The sequence below is a fragment of the Henckelia pumila genome, chromosome 2, assembly GCF_033568475.1.
Source record: "Henckelia pumila isolate YLH828 chromosome 2, ASM3356847v2, whole genome shotgun sequence".
Classification (NCBI taxonomy): Eukaryota; Viridiplantae; Streptophyta; class Magnoliopsida; order Lamiales; family Gesneriaceae; genus Henckelia; species Henckelia pumila.
In genome coordinates this window covers 79,892,591-79,909,147 of record NC_133121.1, presented here as the reverse complement: position 1 = coordinate 79,909,147, position 16,557 = coordinate 79,892,591, and the positions used below count along the sequence as shown (strand labels likewise).

At 36.8% G+C, this 16,557-nt stretch overlaps 1 protein-coding gene across 1 annotated transcript; it reads left to right on the top strand.

Annotated features, from left to right (window-relative positions):
• The first annotated feature begins 1,106 nt into the window (after positions 1-1,106).
• Positions 1,107-2,744, top strand: LOC140885247 (aldehyde oxidase GLOX). Its single transcript, XM_073292191.1, has one exon. It carries the CDS (start codon positions 1,116-1,118, stop codon positions 2,742-2,744), a length of 1,629 nt encoding a protein of 542 aa, XP_073148292.1. The 5' UTR covers positions 1,107-1,115.
• The last annotated feature ends 13,813 nt before the right edge of the window (positions 2,745-16,557 follow it).

The window sequence follows — 16,557 nt, the reverse complement described above, 5'->3', positions numbered from 1 at the left end:
ACAATGGCAATATAGAACTGAAGTAAAGAAATATGAATGTGTTCGAACTTAACACTGGATTATGGGATCAAGCGCAATTTCCCAGTTTCCACAAATCAATGAGAACATCAAAACTGTACTTGAAACAAATTAAGCAAATTAAAAAAAAAACACCAAAAACAAAAACAAGCAAACCAGACACGGAATTGGATGATGCAAAAATAAGCACCATAGAATTTCTGTATTGTTCAAGCCACTCAACTTGCAGGATTTAACCTTTCCCAGGATTCTAGTTTTTTTTTTTTTTTTGGGAGGGGATTTTTGTTGCAATTGGGTCTCGAACCCGAGACCTCGTCCCACACTTACTTGGAACCTTGGTGCCAGATGAGCTATAAGTCATCGACGACAGAGGACTCTAGTTGCCTTAACCAAAGTTTTATAATATTTTTTTGAAAAATTCGAGATAAAATATATTAACATTTATGCACTCTGAAGTGTAAAATTTTTATTGTTTAATTATATATAATAAAAAATATTATTGATTTAAACATAGTACTTTTAATGAAAAATGCAAAAATATAAGTTCAGAAGGTCATTCAAGATTTTATGTAGAGAAAGTCATATATAGAGGTAATCTTGTCAAATAGTAGAATAAAAAGATAGATTGGACCATAAATAATACTTTCCTAAAAGTTTTTACAAAAAATAAAATAATAAATTACCATACCAAGAGATCAATAAGTACTAATCTCCATTGCTTTTTTTTTTTTTTCATTATTTTTATATTAACAAAGTCATTGTCATATTTTATAGAAAAAAAATCCCTCATGCTTCTTGCCTGGAACAAGTAATTATCCTACGATTCAGGGGATCTGCAGTGTCATTTTCTTTGAAGTTCTGAGAAATTCCTGGAGAAACACACTTCATGAATTCATAAAGGATAATTTTACACTGCTCTGATCTATAAAAGATCAAACATACAATCACTAAATATAACATATTCAATGAAGTATTTTAAGCCATTCTTTCCATTTCCACTTTTAATCCACACCCAACTTCAACTTACAATACACAAAAATGCCCTGGATTTCTCCTAAATCCAACCAAGAATTTTATGACAAATAAATCCCACCAAAATGTTATCATTTTTCCTTCTGTCACTCTTATTTACAACCCTTTCTTCTCCTTCAACATCACAAGTTGTCTCTCCCTATCCCGAATCCACACAGGGCGAATGGAGGCTCCTGCACGAAAACATCGGTATTTCGGCTATGCACATGCAACTACTCAGAAACAACAAAGTTGTCATGTTTGATAGAACTGATTTTGGCCCTTCCAACCTTTCGCTGCCATGGGGTCGCTGCAGGAATGATCCGAACGATACAGCCCTTAAAGAAGATTGTACAGCTCACTCGATATTGTATGACGTTGTAACGAATAATTTTCGTCCCTTAACCGTTCAAACCGACACATGGTGCTCGTCTGGTGCGGTGCTCCCCAATGGGACTCTAGTCCAAACCGGGGGATATAACGACGGTGACCACGTTATACGTACTTTTGCACCATGCAATGGCCAGATTTGTGATTGGGTTGAGTTCCCTCGAGCTCTTTCGCGACGTAGATGGTATGCGACGAATCAGATACTGCCAGACGGGCGAATAATCATAGTTGGCGGGAGAGGACAGTTCAACTTTGAGTTCTACCCTGCTGGTTCAAATGCTTTTTGGCTCAATTTTCTGAGAGAAACCAGTGATGAGAATGAAAACAATTTGTACCCTTTCCTACACTTGTTGCCTGATGGAAACCTCTTCATTTTCGCCAATACACGATCAATCCTGTTTGATTACAAGCAAAACAGGGTAATAAGGGAATTCCCCGCCATCACTGGAGGCGAACCCCGGAACTATCCGAGCTCCGGCTCCTCTGTTCTGCTCCCCATCGATGAAAATATTCCAAACCAAGCTGAAGTCATGATATGTGGAGGTGCTAAACATAGCGCCTTCCGGCTGGCAAGACGAGGGACGTTTCTCCGTGCCACAGCCACCTGTGGCCGCCTGAAAGTCACAGAGACGAACCCCGCCTGGAAAATGGAAAACATGCCAATGGCCAGAGTCATGAGTGACATGCTTCTTCTCCCCAATGGCGATATCATGATAATCAACGGTGCCGGATCAGGCACGGCCGGGTGGGAGAACGCTCGAAATCCTGTCACCAGGCCTGTGATCTACAAACACAACAGGAAATCCAAAAACAGGTTCGCCTCCATGGCAGCGTCGCCTAAGCCGCGGCTTTACCACTCCACAGCCGTCCTACTCGCGGACGGCCGGATTCTGGTGGGAGGCAGCAACCCTCACATATATTACAACTTCACCAACGTTGAGTTTCCAACAGATTTAAGCCTGGAATCATTCTCTCCCCCGTACTTGTCACCTGAATTCGACACCATGAGGCCAAGAATATTGCGAGCCGATGAGACGGTCATGTACAAGAATTCCTTCTCCTTGGTATTCACAGTACCCACTTTTATCGGAATGAGCTCTCTTTCGGTTAGAATAATCGCCCCGTCGTTCAACACGCATTCGTTTTCGATGAATCAAAGGATGGTTGTGCTAAAAGTGGTTCGAGTTTGGGGAATCGGATCCAATTTCTATGGTGGTGTTGTATCAGGACCATCCACGCGTGAGATAGCACCTCCAGGCTACTACATGTTGTTTGTTGTACATGCTTACACACCAAGTTCCGCTGTGTGGGTTAAAATTCAGTAATTGGTAGTCAGTATATTGTATACAAGTGAATAGCAAATATGAATAAGCAAATGAATCCTAGTTGCTCAGCATTAGTACTGTGCAAAGATCATGGGTTAATATATGAAATGAGATCTCTATTGGTACGAGGTTTTTTGGGTGGTTCCAAAAGCAAAACTATGAAAGCTTGTGCTCAAAGTGTATGTGAGATATCGGAGTCCATTGATTAACACATGACGATCTGGATACCGATTTTCTATTGGTACAAGGGATCTTATTCATGTACAATGCCTTTTACGAGACTTGGCGTTGCGGCGCGGACCAACAACATGGTAGATTATGGTTTTGTAACAGCTTGTCGGGGCAACGACATGAGTCGCGTAACGGTAGATCCTTATGAAGTGTACGTACGTATTGTATGTTATTGAAAGGAATATTTTATTCCTTAAAATCATCCTATTTTGAAAAGATTTTATTTAATATCTTTTGTCTTTCTTGGACATGAAGTAATATTATTTATTTTCTTGAATAACTTGATTTGAGATTTTGATAAGCTCATTATAATATCTTATCTAATATATCGTTTTCATATTGTGTATATTTGATGTGAACCTATGTACGTATATTGTGAGAAAGCTGAAGATTTTTCTGAAGCTTAGTTGAGGTCGTGACAACTTGAAGCCTTGAAGAATACTTGAAGATAGGTGATCAAGAAGTGTGCTGCTCGTGTGATTTTGGCTTCAACATTTTTCTCCTTACTTCGTTCTTTTGTTATTCTATTTCATATAGAATTTTTAGGGAAACTTTTACTCTTTATTTTCTCACTTGTTTTGAGAAATTGATTTTTACAATAATCACTAGTTTTAGGGTTTGTAAAACTCTTTGAAAGTTTTCTAGTGAAGTTTTGCCCTGAGGCGCTGCAAGAGTATTTTATACTCTTGCTTAAATCATTCGAGTCTATTTATTTGGTTGCTTGTTTATTTTATTCATGCCTAAATTATATTTCGCTGCAAATTACTCAAGGTGTTATTGTAGGTGTTGTCAACACCTTGTGACAACACCTCAAACTGTTTATGTGCAACCCCCATTCCCTTACAAGTGGTATCAGAGCCATATTCTTGATACACTAAGAACTGATCTTGGTTTGTTTATTTTATTATAGGGAATAAGATGGACTCATCGTCTGTTGCGAACTCGTTCTTGAAACCTCTGGTCCTTGATGACACGAATTACACACTATGGAAGAATATGATGCGATATACTATTAAAGCTATGGATGTTCGTGTTTGGCAAAGTATTCTGACTGGTTGGACTCCTCCAAAGACACTAGATGAAGATGGAGACTATATCATCAAGCAAGAAGAAACTTGGACTGCCGAGGAAACACAAAGTTCAAGCTACAATGCTAAAGCACTCAATGCAATTTTTGCAACTGTGGATATGAGGATGTATGGAATCATATCTGACTGCACTATTGCTAAGGATGCATGAGATGCTCTTCAAGAACACTGTGAAGGAACTGATAGCGTGAGAAGAACAAGATTGAGATTGTTAAACGCAAAATTTGAGAATATCAGGATGGATGAGAATGAGACTATTGTTGATTATGATAAGAAACTTAGGGAGATACTACAGAGGCGCATGCTCTTGGAGGACCTATTGCTAGTGAAACTATGGTGAACAAGGTTCTTCGATCCTTGCCTAAAAGATTCAATGGGAAGATTTGGGCGCTTGAAGAAATAAAAGACACTTAAAGATGAAGATGACTGAACTGATTAGCATCCTTCAAGTTTTTGAGATGAACAATACAGAACAAGAGAAGGTTAAAGGAAAATCAATAGCCCTTCAAGCCTCAAAACCCTCATATGAGGAGTATGTTCAATTTCATCAAGAAGTTCATCAATCTGATTTAGAAGATGATTCGATTTCTCTCATGACTAGGAAATTCAATGATTATCCGAAGAAGATGAAAGAGTCAAGAAAGACGGATCAAAAACTCAAGGCTCCAATGTTATCTAACAAGCCTTTAAGGATTACTGGACTAGAACAATCACCAAGGAAACCTGTTGATACTCCTAAGCCTCGACTGATGTTGGAAGCGAAGAAGAAGTTTAATTGTCTCAAAAAAGTTGGACACTGTTCAATGTCATGTTTGTCAAGGCTTTGGACACTATGAAAATGAGTGTGCCAACACGCTTAGGAAAGGGATGAACACGTCTTTGAGTGATGAAGAGTCCGAATAAGAAGAACAGGAAGATGAAGAAAGCCATACTGCCTTATATGCACTACTGGAGAGCAAGAAAAAGTTTCAACTCAATCCTTTAGGTGTTGCCGCAGGTGTTGCCACACCTGGCTGCAACATCTCCCAAAGGTCAGTTTGTTTGAATTCTTCCATTACTGATAATATGTGTGATAATGATACAGGTGAAGAGACAATGTCCATGGAAGAAGCTCAGATGATGTTTGAAGAGTTACATACTGATTGGGTTGAAAGGAATAAGATGAATACTATTCTTTCAAAGGAAAATTCTGATCTAAAGGCTGATGTGTCAAGACTGAAAGTCATGCTGAGTAAGAAAGACATGGAATTAAGTCAAGTGAAGGAAGAACTCAGAACAACAAATGCTACTTTGGCCAAGTTTAATTCAAGTACTTCCAAACTTGATTCTCTACTTATGATGGAAAGAGATGGTACGACTGGTTTAGGTTTTGAAAACAACATATTTGAGGTTGGTGAAAGTTCGAAAGACCCTGTGTTTGTCAAGGAAAGTTGCAGTACTGAAAGCTCATATAAAAAGGCCTCACCAATTATCCCTCCAAAACCAAAACCACAACCTGCTGCTCCTTCAATGTCTAGAAGGAAACGTAAGTACATTTGTCACTACTATCATAAACCTGGTCACATCAAACCATACTGTTTTAAGCTACAGGAAGACTACATATATAGATCTGCATCGAAGGTGTTGCCAACACCTCCCCACAACATCTCCAGAAAACAGATCTTATGTAAGGAAGGTTTGGGTACCAAAAGTTGATATTCAATGTCATATGATTTATACTGCCTTGAGGACTAATGTTTCAGGTGCTTGGTACTTTGATAGCGGGAGCTCACGTCACATGATAGGTTCCAAGAAGTTTCTCACTGACTATGTTGAACAAAAAAGTGGAAAAGTAACCTATGGTGGAGGTTCAAGGGGAAACATTGTTGGAAAGGGAACTCTGAATGTTGCTGGTTTGCCTAAGCTTCGCAATGTGCTTCATGTTGAAGGATTAACCGCAAATCTAATAAGCATAAGCCAACTTTGTGATGATAATTTGCATGTGCAATTTGATAAGAAATTATGCAAAGTTTTTGATGATTCAAATCTCTGTGTCATGACAGGTACTAGGTCATCCGACAACTGCTATAAACTCAGAGAAGAGATGGCTTGTAGGCACACAAAAGTTAATGAGTTTGATATATGACATCAAAAATTGGGTCATGCAAATTTCAAGACATTAAAGAACTTAAGTAAGTTAGATGCTGTGAGAGGTATGCCTAACTTAAAATTTGGTACTCCATTTGTTTGTGAAGCATGTCAGAAAGAGAAGCAGACTAGGGTGTCACACGAGATGTTGCCAACATCTGTGACAACACACTGCCTTGAGCTTATACATATGGACTTGATGGGCCAATGGATGTTGAAAGCTTTGGTGTTAAGAAATATTCTTTTGTTTGTGTGGATGATTTCTCACGATATACTTGGGTAAATTTTTTAAGAGAAAAATCGGACACATTTGATGCATTCAAGAAACTACTCACTAAGATTTCGAACCTATACAATCTGAAGGTAATCAGAATTTGTACTGACCATGGTAAGGAGTTTGAAAATTCTTATTTTGCTAGTTTGTGTGATAAGAAAGGTATTTCTCATGAATTTTCTGCTCCTAAAACTCCACAACAAAATGGAATTGCTGAAAGAAAAAATAGGACTTTGCAAGAAATGGCAAGAGTGATGTTGAGTTCGAAAAATATTTCAAAACGTTTTTGGACTGAAGCCTTGAATACTGCATGTCATATTTCAAATAGAGTTTATTTGAGGAATGGTACTACTATGACATCCTATGAAATCCTCATGGGAAAGAGGCCAAACCTTAAATATTTTCATGTTTTTGGATGTGTATGTCACGTTTTGAATGATAGAGATCATCTTGCTAAATTTGATGCAAAAAGTGATAAGTGTATGTTCTTGTGATATTCATCAAATAGACGAGCCTATAGGATGTATAACTTTAGAACAAGGACTATTTTTGAGTCAATTAAAGTTTTTTTTGATGACTTTGCAGATCTAAAGAAGAAAACAGCTGAGGATGAAGTTAATGATCTGCTGGATAATTCTGAAAATTCAGATGTTGTCAAAGGAGTGTTGCCAACACCTCCGACAACACGTCCTACAGAAAATACAGAATCAAAAGTTGAAAAGCCTACTGATGAGAATACTGATTTGAACAGTGAGGTAAACGAAGCTGGAAAGAATGTTTCAAGCAGAATTCAGAAGAATCACCCAACCTCACAGGTCAATGGAGACTTGCAAACTCGAAGGAAAGAGAAAGTGGATTATCGAAAGATGGCAGGTTTGTTGTGCATGAGTTCTACGTATTCTCAGATAAGATTCTCTTGTTTCGTGTCAAACATTGAACCCAAAAAGGTTGAAGAGGCTTTAAAAGATGAATTTTGGGTCAATGCTATGCATGAAGAGTTAGAACAATTTGTTAGGAATGATGTTTGGTACTTGGTACCGTGTACTGCTCATGGTAATGTAATAAAAATTAAATGGATTTTCAAGAATAAAACTGATGAGTCGGAAAACATCATTAGAAATAAAGCTAAGTTGGTAGCTCGAGGGTATATACAGGTTGAAGGGCTGGATTTTGATAAAACCTTTGCTCCTGTAGCCCGCATTGAGTTTTTCCGACTTTTGCTTGCTATTTCGTGTAACATGTGAATGAAACTTTTTCAAATGGATGTAAAAAGTGTCTTTTTGAATGTGATCCTAAATGAAGAAGTTTTTGTAAAACAACCTAAAGGGTTTGAGGATCCAAATCATCTTGATTATGTGTATAAGTTAAAAAAGACATTGTATGGATTGAAGCAAGCACCACGTGCATGGTATGGAAGACTAACTGAGTACTTGCTCAATATTGGCTTCAAAAGATGTGAAGTTGATAAGACTTTGTTTGTGCAAAAGTCTCAATGTAATATCTTAATTTGCCAAATTTATGTAGATGATATAATTTTTTGTGCTTCAAATGATAAACTTGTTGATGATTTTGTAAAGTGCATGTCTTCTACATTTGAGATGAGCATGGTTGGTGAGTTAACATATTTCTTGGGCTTGCAAGTGAAACAAATGCATGATGGTATATTTTTGTGTCAAAGCAAGTATGCTAAAAATCTTGTGAAGATGTTTCTGAATGACAACACTAAACACATGCGCACACCTATGGGGTCTAATGAAAAACTATCTAGGGAGGATGTTGTCGAAGGTGTTGACAACACCCTCTACAGAAGCATGATTGGTAGTCTTTTGTATTTAAGTGCTACTAGACCTGATATCATGTATATTATTTGTTTGTGTGCTAGATACCAGTCTAACCCAAAGGTTACTCACTTGAAGGCAGTATAACGTATACTGAAATATGTGGCTGGAACTTTGAATTTGGGTTTGTGGTACACTAAAGAAACCAATTCGAATTTGGTAGGGTTTAGTGATTCTGATTGGGATTGAGATTTAGATGAGAGAAAGAGCACTTCGGGAGGTTGTTTTTACTTGGGGAATAACCTAGTGTCTTGATATAGTAAGAAACAAAACTGTCTCACTGTCTACTGCCGAGTCTGAGTATGTTGCTGTTGGTAGTTGTTGCTCACAACTCCTTTGGATGATTCAAATGCTAAATGATTATGGTGTTAAGAGTGATACTCCTATTGTGTACTGTGATAATTCTAGTGTCATTGATATATCCAAAAATCCAGTACAACACTCTCGAACCAAACACATTGACATTAGACATCACTTCATTCGAGATTTGGTCGAGAAAAGCATGATCTTAATTGAGTTTGTTGGAACTAATAACCAATTAGCTGATATATTCACAAAAGCTTTGGATTTTGAGGGATTTTTCAGTCTAAGGAAGTCTCTCAATATGTGTGCATTATAGACAGAACCGAGATGTTGTCAGGAGTGTTGCCAACACCCTGTGACAACACCTTTTCATGCATATGCATTGTTTTGGATCTTAGGCATATTGTATTCATGCATTCATTCTGTTTTGTGATGTGTTGGATACTTTGTAACCATTGACTAGTTTTCACTCAGGATTCTTTGCAAAATATTTGTTATTTAATTTGTATTAATTGAAGAAGAGTTTTGACTAAGTCACAAAGTAGTGGAGGGACGTTCGTGTATTCCATGATCTTGTCCCAAATGAAAAGTGACTTTGCAAAATCAGAATAACAAAAGAACAAGTAAGCTTGAATTGAATCAATCATCAAATTTGATTGATAATTAGAAGCAAATGGAAAAAGCTATCTAAAGGGGTCCATTTGAAGATCGTTCCTTTAGTGTGCAGGCTGCCACTTCTGCAAAAATAATGAATTGGATATCAAATTTTTTCTGAATCCTGAAGTGTTGCTGGGAGATGTTGCCAACATCATGGATAACACCTCACTTGTCAACATATATTTGTGCATATAATTGCATTGTATTTTTATGTCACACTCTATTTTTAGACATAATTAGGACATGCATATTTTCATTTGTGAATATCTTTGGCCGAAAGGTTATGAACTCTGATCAGACAAAAATTTAGATTTTTGCCCTATCCTCTAAATTTTTGAATTTGAATGGTATTGGATTTTGTTTCAGTGGGTTATATTCTGATGAAGAGTTAAACTTGAAAATATTTGGTGAAATATATGGGCCTAGATTATCGGTGAAATTTAAAGAGATTTGTTTCCTAATCGAATTAGAGTGCCGTTAGGATTAGGATTTGTTACCGTTGAAATTTATTACCGTCAGAGGGGCTGTAATTCGAGTAAAAATAGGAAGGGCTGTGTGTGTGGTATTTATTTGGTAATTATCTGTTTTCGGATATATTCTTACCATCTTAAACCTTCGAATTTCTTATATCTCCTTTTGCCCCTGTTTTTGATCATTCATCTGCCCTAAAATTTTTCACTCTCTCATATACCAATGGCAGGAAAGGGTTATGATTCACACGACATCCGTTCTGAGATGGGATATACGGAAGATGCTGCGGAAGGTGTTACAGCACCTTCATCAACACACCCCGTGATTGAGCAAGCCATAGTTTCTGTTGCAGAAGAACCTGTACCCCTGGACTCCATCGCTCTAAGAGAGCCTGGTAATGCCATTGATGTGGAAAATTTTCCAGACATGAGCGTACTGAACAAGGTGTTTCCTTCAAAACCCTTGACCCGTAGATCCAAGAGACAAGCTGGCTACAACCCAGATTACACTGCTTCGAAAAGATTCCGTGGGAAGGGTCCAGACCTTCTCTTGTGGACACCGAATTCTCTTCTGGTGATGCAAGCTCTGATGAGGATTTCAAATTGGTGCATCAAAAAAGGGGAAAAGCCAGTGCCATGGAACCATCCATTCCAACTACTCCCGTTCTGTTTGATTCATCAAAGAAAGATTCGTCTTCTGAGGATGAATCTACAGAGTCAGAAACTCAATCTGTTGCTGCTAAAGAGAAAGATGCTTCTGCATCCATTCCTGTCACTGAGGAACCATCATCTACTGCTCTTCCTGTTCTGTCTGATGATGAGGAGATGTCAATAGCCCAGTTCATGGCTAAAATCACTACAACAAAAGTGAGTTTTCGCAGCGTTCAAATTAGCTATCCGCAGCGCACATTGCGCTCTGCATAGTAGTAAGCTGTTGAAACTTATGGGGTATCCGCAGCATGCAACGAGTGCTGCAGAAACTTACATCCGCAGCGTGTATTGCGCGCTGTGCGGAAATTTTCATCCACAGCGGACGTTGCATGCTGCGGAAAGTTACATCGACAGCGTGCAAAATACGCCGTGGATATATTATTGACAGCATAAAATGCACGCTGCGGAAAGAATTCAACCAAATAAAAAAAAAAGAAAATGAATGAAAAATAAAAAAAAATATTCCAATTTTATTCATGAAAACCAGAAAAATAAGATATTTACAACAAAATGATTGATCGCAAGTTTTTAACTCTAATCATATACAGATAATAAAAGTCACTTTTTCGTTCATCGTACCAACACAAAAGTCGCAACACCAAAAACAATATACGAAATCTCTCATAAACTAACTACACTCTCATAAACTAACTACACTGTACACATGACAATTATCAAACTTCCAATCCACGCAACTCCAAAGCCCATTCCGTGCATTCTGCATTGAAATTTTTCACAAATTTAGATTTCTTACTTTTTTTTCTTTTGACCTTCTGCATATAAAAAAGAGTATACATCAAAGATTAAAAGTATCAAAGAATCAAATGAATAGAACTCGTACCTGGAATGAATAAAAAAATTATCAAAGAATCAAATGAATAAGATATATATATAAAAAATTATTCTGCAGATTAAAAACTATGATATTCTACAGATTAAAAACTATCAAAGAATCAAATGAATAAGATCTACAAAGGGTATGAGAGCAAGCTAAAAAGAGAGGAAAAAGGATAAGTCAAAATATGATGTTCATATCTAGTACGACATAAATTTCACATTTGAAAAACTCATACCTTTGGTTACATACCCACCAACTCCTACCCACGATGCATAGCTTAATTAGCAAGGCATACACCTCGAACTTAGTAAAAGCCTCGAACTTAACATTAATAGCAGATCATTTTGCACAAACTTTCCTTATCGAACATCAGAACCAGTACTCCAGCTATGTTTTGCACCACTAGAATCTTCCTTGGAGCCATGCCCAATACCGTGTTTACTGCATTCACTCGCGTAACAAATAAATACGGACAAGAAAAATTATTCGGAAGCATGAAGCAACTCTAAACAGGAAAACATTTCACATTTGGGAAAAAAAAACTTAACAAATCATAACACCGAGCATAAAACAAGATATAAACTATAAGTGTAATTTTTTCCCCATAAATTTCATGTGGTTTCCAAAGATTCAATGCTATTTACATCATAACACATAGCATAACTTAGATCTGCCGCCACATTAGCAGGATCCATTGTGATCATTGAATGAATTTAAACAGATCTATTTCTTAACGATATTAATGGATCTATCTATAAAGTACCTCTAAAATAAGTCTCATCTACTTCAACCTCAAGCAACATTATTAAATTCCAAAATTAATCAAATACTAAAGATCACACAACAAATGGAATATGACCATGAAAACATGAAAGTGCAAAAGGAAGCAATATAAACTAACCACCACCCCGATTCAACTAGTTGGACCATAAATAAATCATGCTTGAAGTAAAAAAAAAAAAAAAACTCAAGCTTTAAGTTAGCCAAAATGATTAGTCAAAATTCAAGGATGAAAATAGAAGTGCTTTCCAAATCCTGAACATGGTTACTGCAGCCTACTATCTAAGCAGCTGAATAAAGAAAATTATCAACAAAATAAAAAACGCAAGCACTAAAATAGAGGCAAAAACAGAAAAAAATTATTCTCAGATGCAACATATATATACTTTGAATCTTCTGCCCACATTTTCAAATTTCAACGAGCTAGCGAGAAAAAATAAAATAAATCAAAGTTTGCATTCTTCAAGTTTTTGTTAGTTTATCAACATTAAAATACCAAATCTCTACAACTTCAAGAAAAAATAATATAATCGACATGAAGAAATTATTGAAGGACACCAAACTGTCAAAAAACACGAACACACCACGTATAATCGACACTCTTTGGAAATCTTATATATATATATATATCATATCATGAACAAAGTTTTATAGGAGTTATATATTATCATATTGTGTTATATCATAATGTGTTAATTAAAAGATTATTAATTTTACATAAGATATATCGTGATCTTTCAACTTTTCACAAAGATCGTTAACAATGACTACTTTAAAATAAATTCAAAATAAAATATAACAATTTTGTTAAAAAAGGGTATGAAATAAGTTTCACATGTTCTTACATGCATAGATGATTAATGAAAACTCAACCTTATTCTTGTCTTTCTGCACCATCTTCTCTTCCAGCCACAATCTATTCTTCATCCCACTTCTTGTCCTGAACATGAACACCGCGAATTATATAACTAGTCGCGATTGAGGGTACTGTAACAAAAAGAGCGTATCCATCCGGCACATAACCTGCAATAGAACAGTTCTACAGGAATTTGAGGAAGAAATATTTCTTTATAAACTTACATATAAAAACAAACAGATGTTTATTCTTGAATTTCAAAGATTTGACTATCCAAAAGCTAACAAAAAAGATCCAGACTTGCTCTACGCAATGCCTTCTGGTTGTGATTCGTAAATGCTTTAGAATAGATTCATTCATCAAACAAGTAGGCGTAATTTTGTTTGCTCCAGCAACTGACCATTGCAACTAAAAACTACAGTGTTATTTAATGCAAAAGGATCATTAAAATTGTACAAAAAAGATCAAAATCTTGGTTTGGTAGATTGAGTTGGTCAGAACACCAAACAACAATGAAAAAATAAAATACCTAAGACTCAAATTTCAAAATGCAACTATCAACCATAGATTTTCCAATAAAACCAACATATTCAGATCCTAGTTTGCATCTTTTTTTTTTGTCACCATAGATGCCAATTTTTAGAACAGAATTAGCCCAAGCAGTGACATGAACAACTTGTTCAGCTAAGTTTTTAAGCCAATTAAAACAACTTATGAAATATTCAACTTATTTTTTAAGTCCACACAAGTTAAATTCAAAAAATCTCAATGCTATTCCTATATTCTAAGTTATTTACAAATCCATTTTTCTTCTCTTTTCTCTTTTAATCTTTAGATGAATTTTTTTTTTCCTCTACCCTCTAGTTTGTATTTCACTATAACTGAACTTATCTTATTCGACAACTTTAAAAGCTCAGTTTTAGGATATCATACAAGCTTCAAACAATATCAATTTCACTATATTTTGCCATAGTTTGTTTCCAAACTGAACATTAACCAAATTCAATCGAGACAACAGGATTGAATTTGGTTGCAGTGTATCCCACTACAATTGTCAAATATGCAATGCTTAGGGGTTGAGGATCTTCAAGTGATTTTTATAAACCAGTAGCCTACAATTCAATGTAGGGGTGAGCAATCAGCAGAAAAACCAAAATTAACAAAACCAAATAAACTGATTTTCTTCAGACCAATCAAAACCAAACTTTCTAGGGCATAATTCGGTCAACAATAGTAATCTAGCACATCTAACTTTCCCAATATTGATTTTAGTAGAAACTCAAAAATTAAAATTTCCAAATAATTAGCAGAAACTCCAAGTGAATCAACCAGTTTATACATCCATTTTTGCAAATAAACAAAAGAAAAAAACGAGAAACAAAATAAAAAAGATTTACCTGAATCGAGTTCTCGTCCGTTTGTGCCAAAGTTACGCGGCAAGGGAAATCAGAACAATGACAGACGCAAGACGATAAGATGATGTTGAAATTTTTTTTCTTGGTTTAGGAAATTAAAGTATCCCACAGCCCTAAATCCACCGACCACATCCACAAGCAGGATCCCTGCCAAGATGCAACAAATTACTTGAAAAAACATACCAAAGTTACGAGGGATGGGTATGAACACACCTCTACGAGGAAGAGGGAAGGATTGAGGTAGAAGGAGAACAAACTTACGAGGCTGAGATGGGATCGAGGCGTCCAAATTTGAGAACACAACGAAGAGAAACGAGACGAGAGGCGCCGCTGCCTGGAAATTATGAATTATTTTTATGGATTTGGGGCGGAAGATAAAAGAGAGAAATTATTTATCTTCACCTATTAATAGCGTGCCGATTACACGCTGCTGATACATGTTTTAATGGCGTTCTTTAAAATAATGTCATTGAAAATATTATTAAATGCACGCTGTTATTGTTATAATATATCAATATATTAATAGCGTACAAAAATGTGCGTGCTGCTAAAAATAATATCAACAGCTTACTTTTAATGTATGCTGTTGATGTTGCACTGCGAAAAATCATATTTTTTATAGTGAATGAAGAAGTCTTCAAGCAAAAAGCCTACGTCGGCTGCTACAGCTCCTATTCCTGAATCTGATGATGAACCAGATGAGGAGATGCTCAAGGAATTTGCTGATAACCACCCACAACCTTCTGATAGCTCCAGCTCTGATTCGAGTGAAGGTTCAGATGCTGAGAAGAAATTGGAAGAAGAGTTAGTTCTAATGACTCTGATGAAGAAGAAAAAGATGTTGAGGAAGGTGTTGCCGACACCCTGGACAACACCTTGGGTGAAGACTATCGGGTAAATGAGTCTTATTCCTCAAATTTTTATTCCAAGAAAATCGCTGACTGCTGGGATAAGTATGCTGATAGAGAGTTCCTTGAGGAACACAACATTAATGTGGAAAGCTATCAAGCTCAGAACATGGTGAAGTTCTTTGAGGTAAGGAACATGATGTCTACTGTTACCACTGCTGGTGCGTATTGCAGGACACTTGTTCGTGAGTTTTATTGCAATTTGACTGAAGCAGTGAAGGACCCTCGGTATGTTAAATATGACAAAGTGTATGTGCGAGGACAGATTTTTGCCTTCAGCCCTGCTATGATCAATGGATTCCTCCATACACTTACTGGTGATGATGCTGCTCTACCTACTTTGGATGAGATGACCTCTGTCATCACAGGTGGTCAAGTCACAGTGTTTCCAGCTCATCCTAAAAAGCTACCAGCCGCCAAACTCACCTCCTTCTACTCTGTTCTTCACAAAACCGCTGTCAAGACATGGACTCCATCTGGGAATTCTACCGTTGTTACAAAGAACTAGGCTCCAGTCTTGTATGCAATTGGATCAGGATTCAAATTCAATTTTGGTCGACTTGTGTTTGACACAGTCATGGCCTTTGCAAATTGTGCTCAACCAACCCAGAATTTTCCATATCCTTCTCTGATTTATGCTATGCTGCTATCTCAAGAGATTGAGAAGGATGATGATGAGCTACTCACTGAGCCTGGGGATTGCTAAAGATCTCACCTGCATTGCTACGAGGCAACCGAAAGATAGACCTACCTTGGTCTGAATCAGGTGTTGTGGCAGGTTTTGCCAACACCTCCTCTACCACTGTTGTTTTTGTACCCCCATCTGCTGCTCAAGATATTGATCCTAACTTTATCCAAGCTCAACTGCTGCATGCTGAGCAGAATATTACCCAAGCGAAGGCTGACCTCGCCTATTACGAAGGAATGAAGGCTCACTATGAGTCCTTATTAAGTGAAGCTGGCCCTTCTGAACAAAAAAGGGGAGAAGGAAGTGAAGCAGAAGAAGAAGTTGATGGCTCATCTGAGAGCAATAAATTCTAGTTTGTTTATAGTTTATTTATTTTGGTTTTTCTAGTATAGTTTAAATTTCTTTTGGTCTTAGGTTTTGTGTCTCTTTGCTCTGATCCTAATTAAAACTATTCTTTTGTGATGTCAGCTTTGATATGAATTCTTGTTTCTATTTCTCCTTGCACTTATGTTTTCTAATTTGAAGTGTTGTAGCTAGATGTTGCCAACATCTCGTGACAACACCTCTGCTTCTACTTAGGGGGAGAATCTATTCAGGGGAAGTTTTGATTAAGGGGGAGTTTCGTTGAT

Bases quoted from the DNA above. Each gene is read 5' to 3' on its own strand.
- LOC140885247 (XM_073292191.1), top strand. From the start codon at position 1,116: ATGTTATCATTTTTCCTTCTGTCACTCTTATTTACAACCCTTTCTTCT.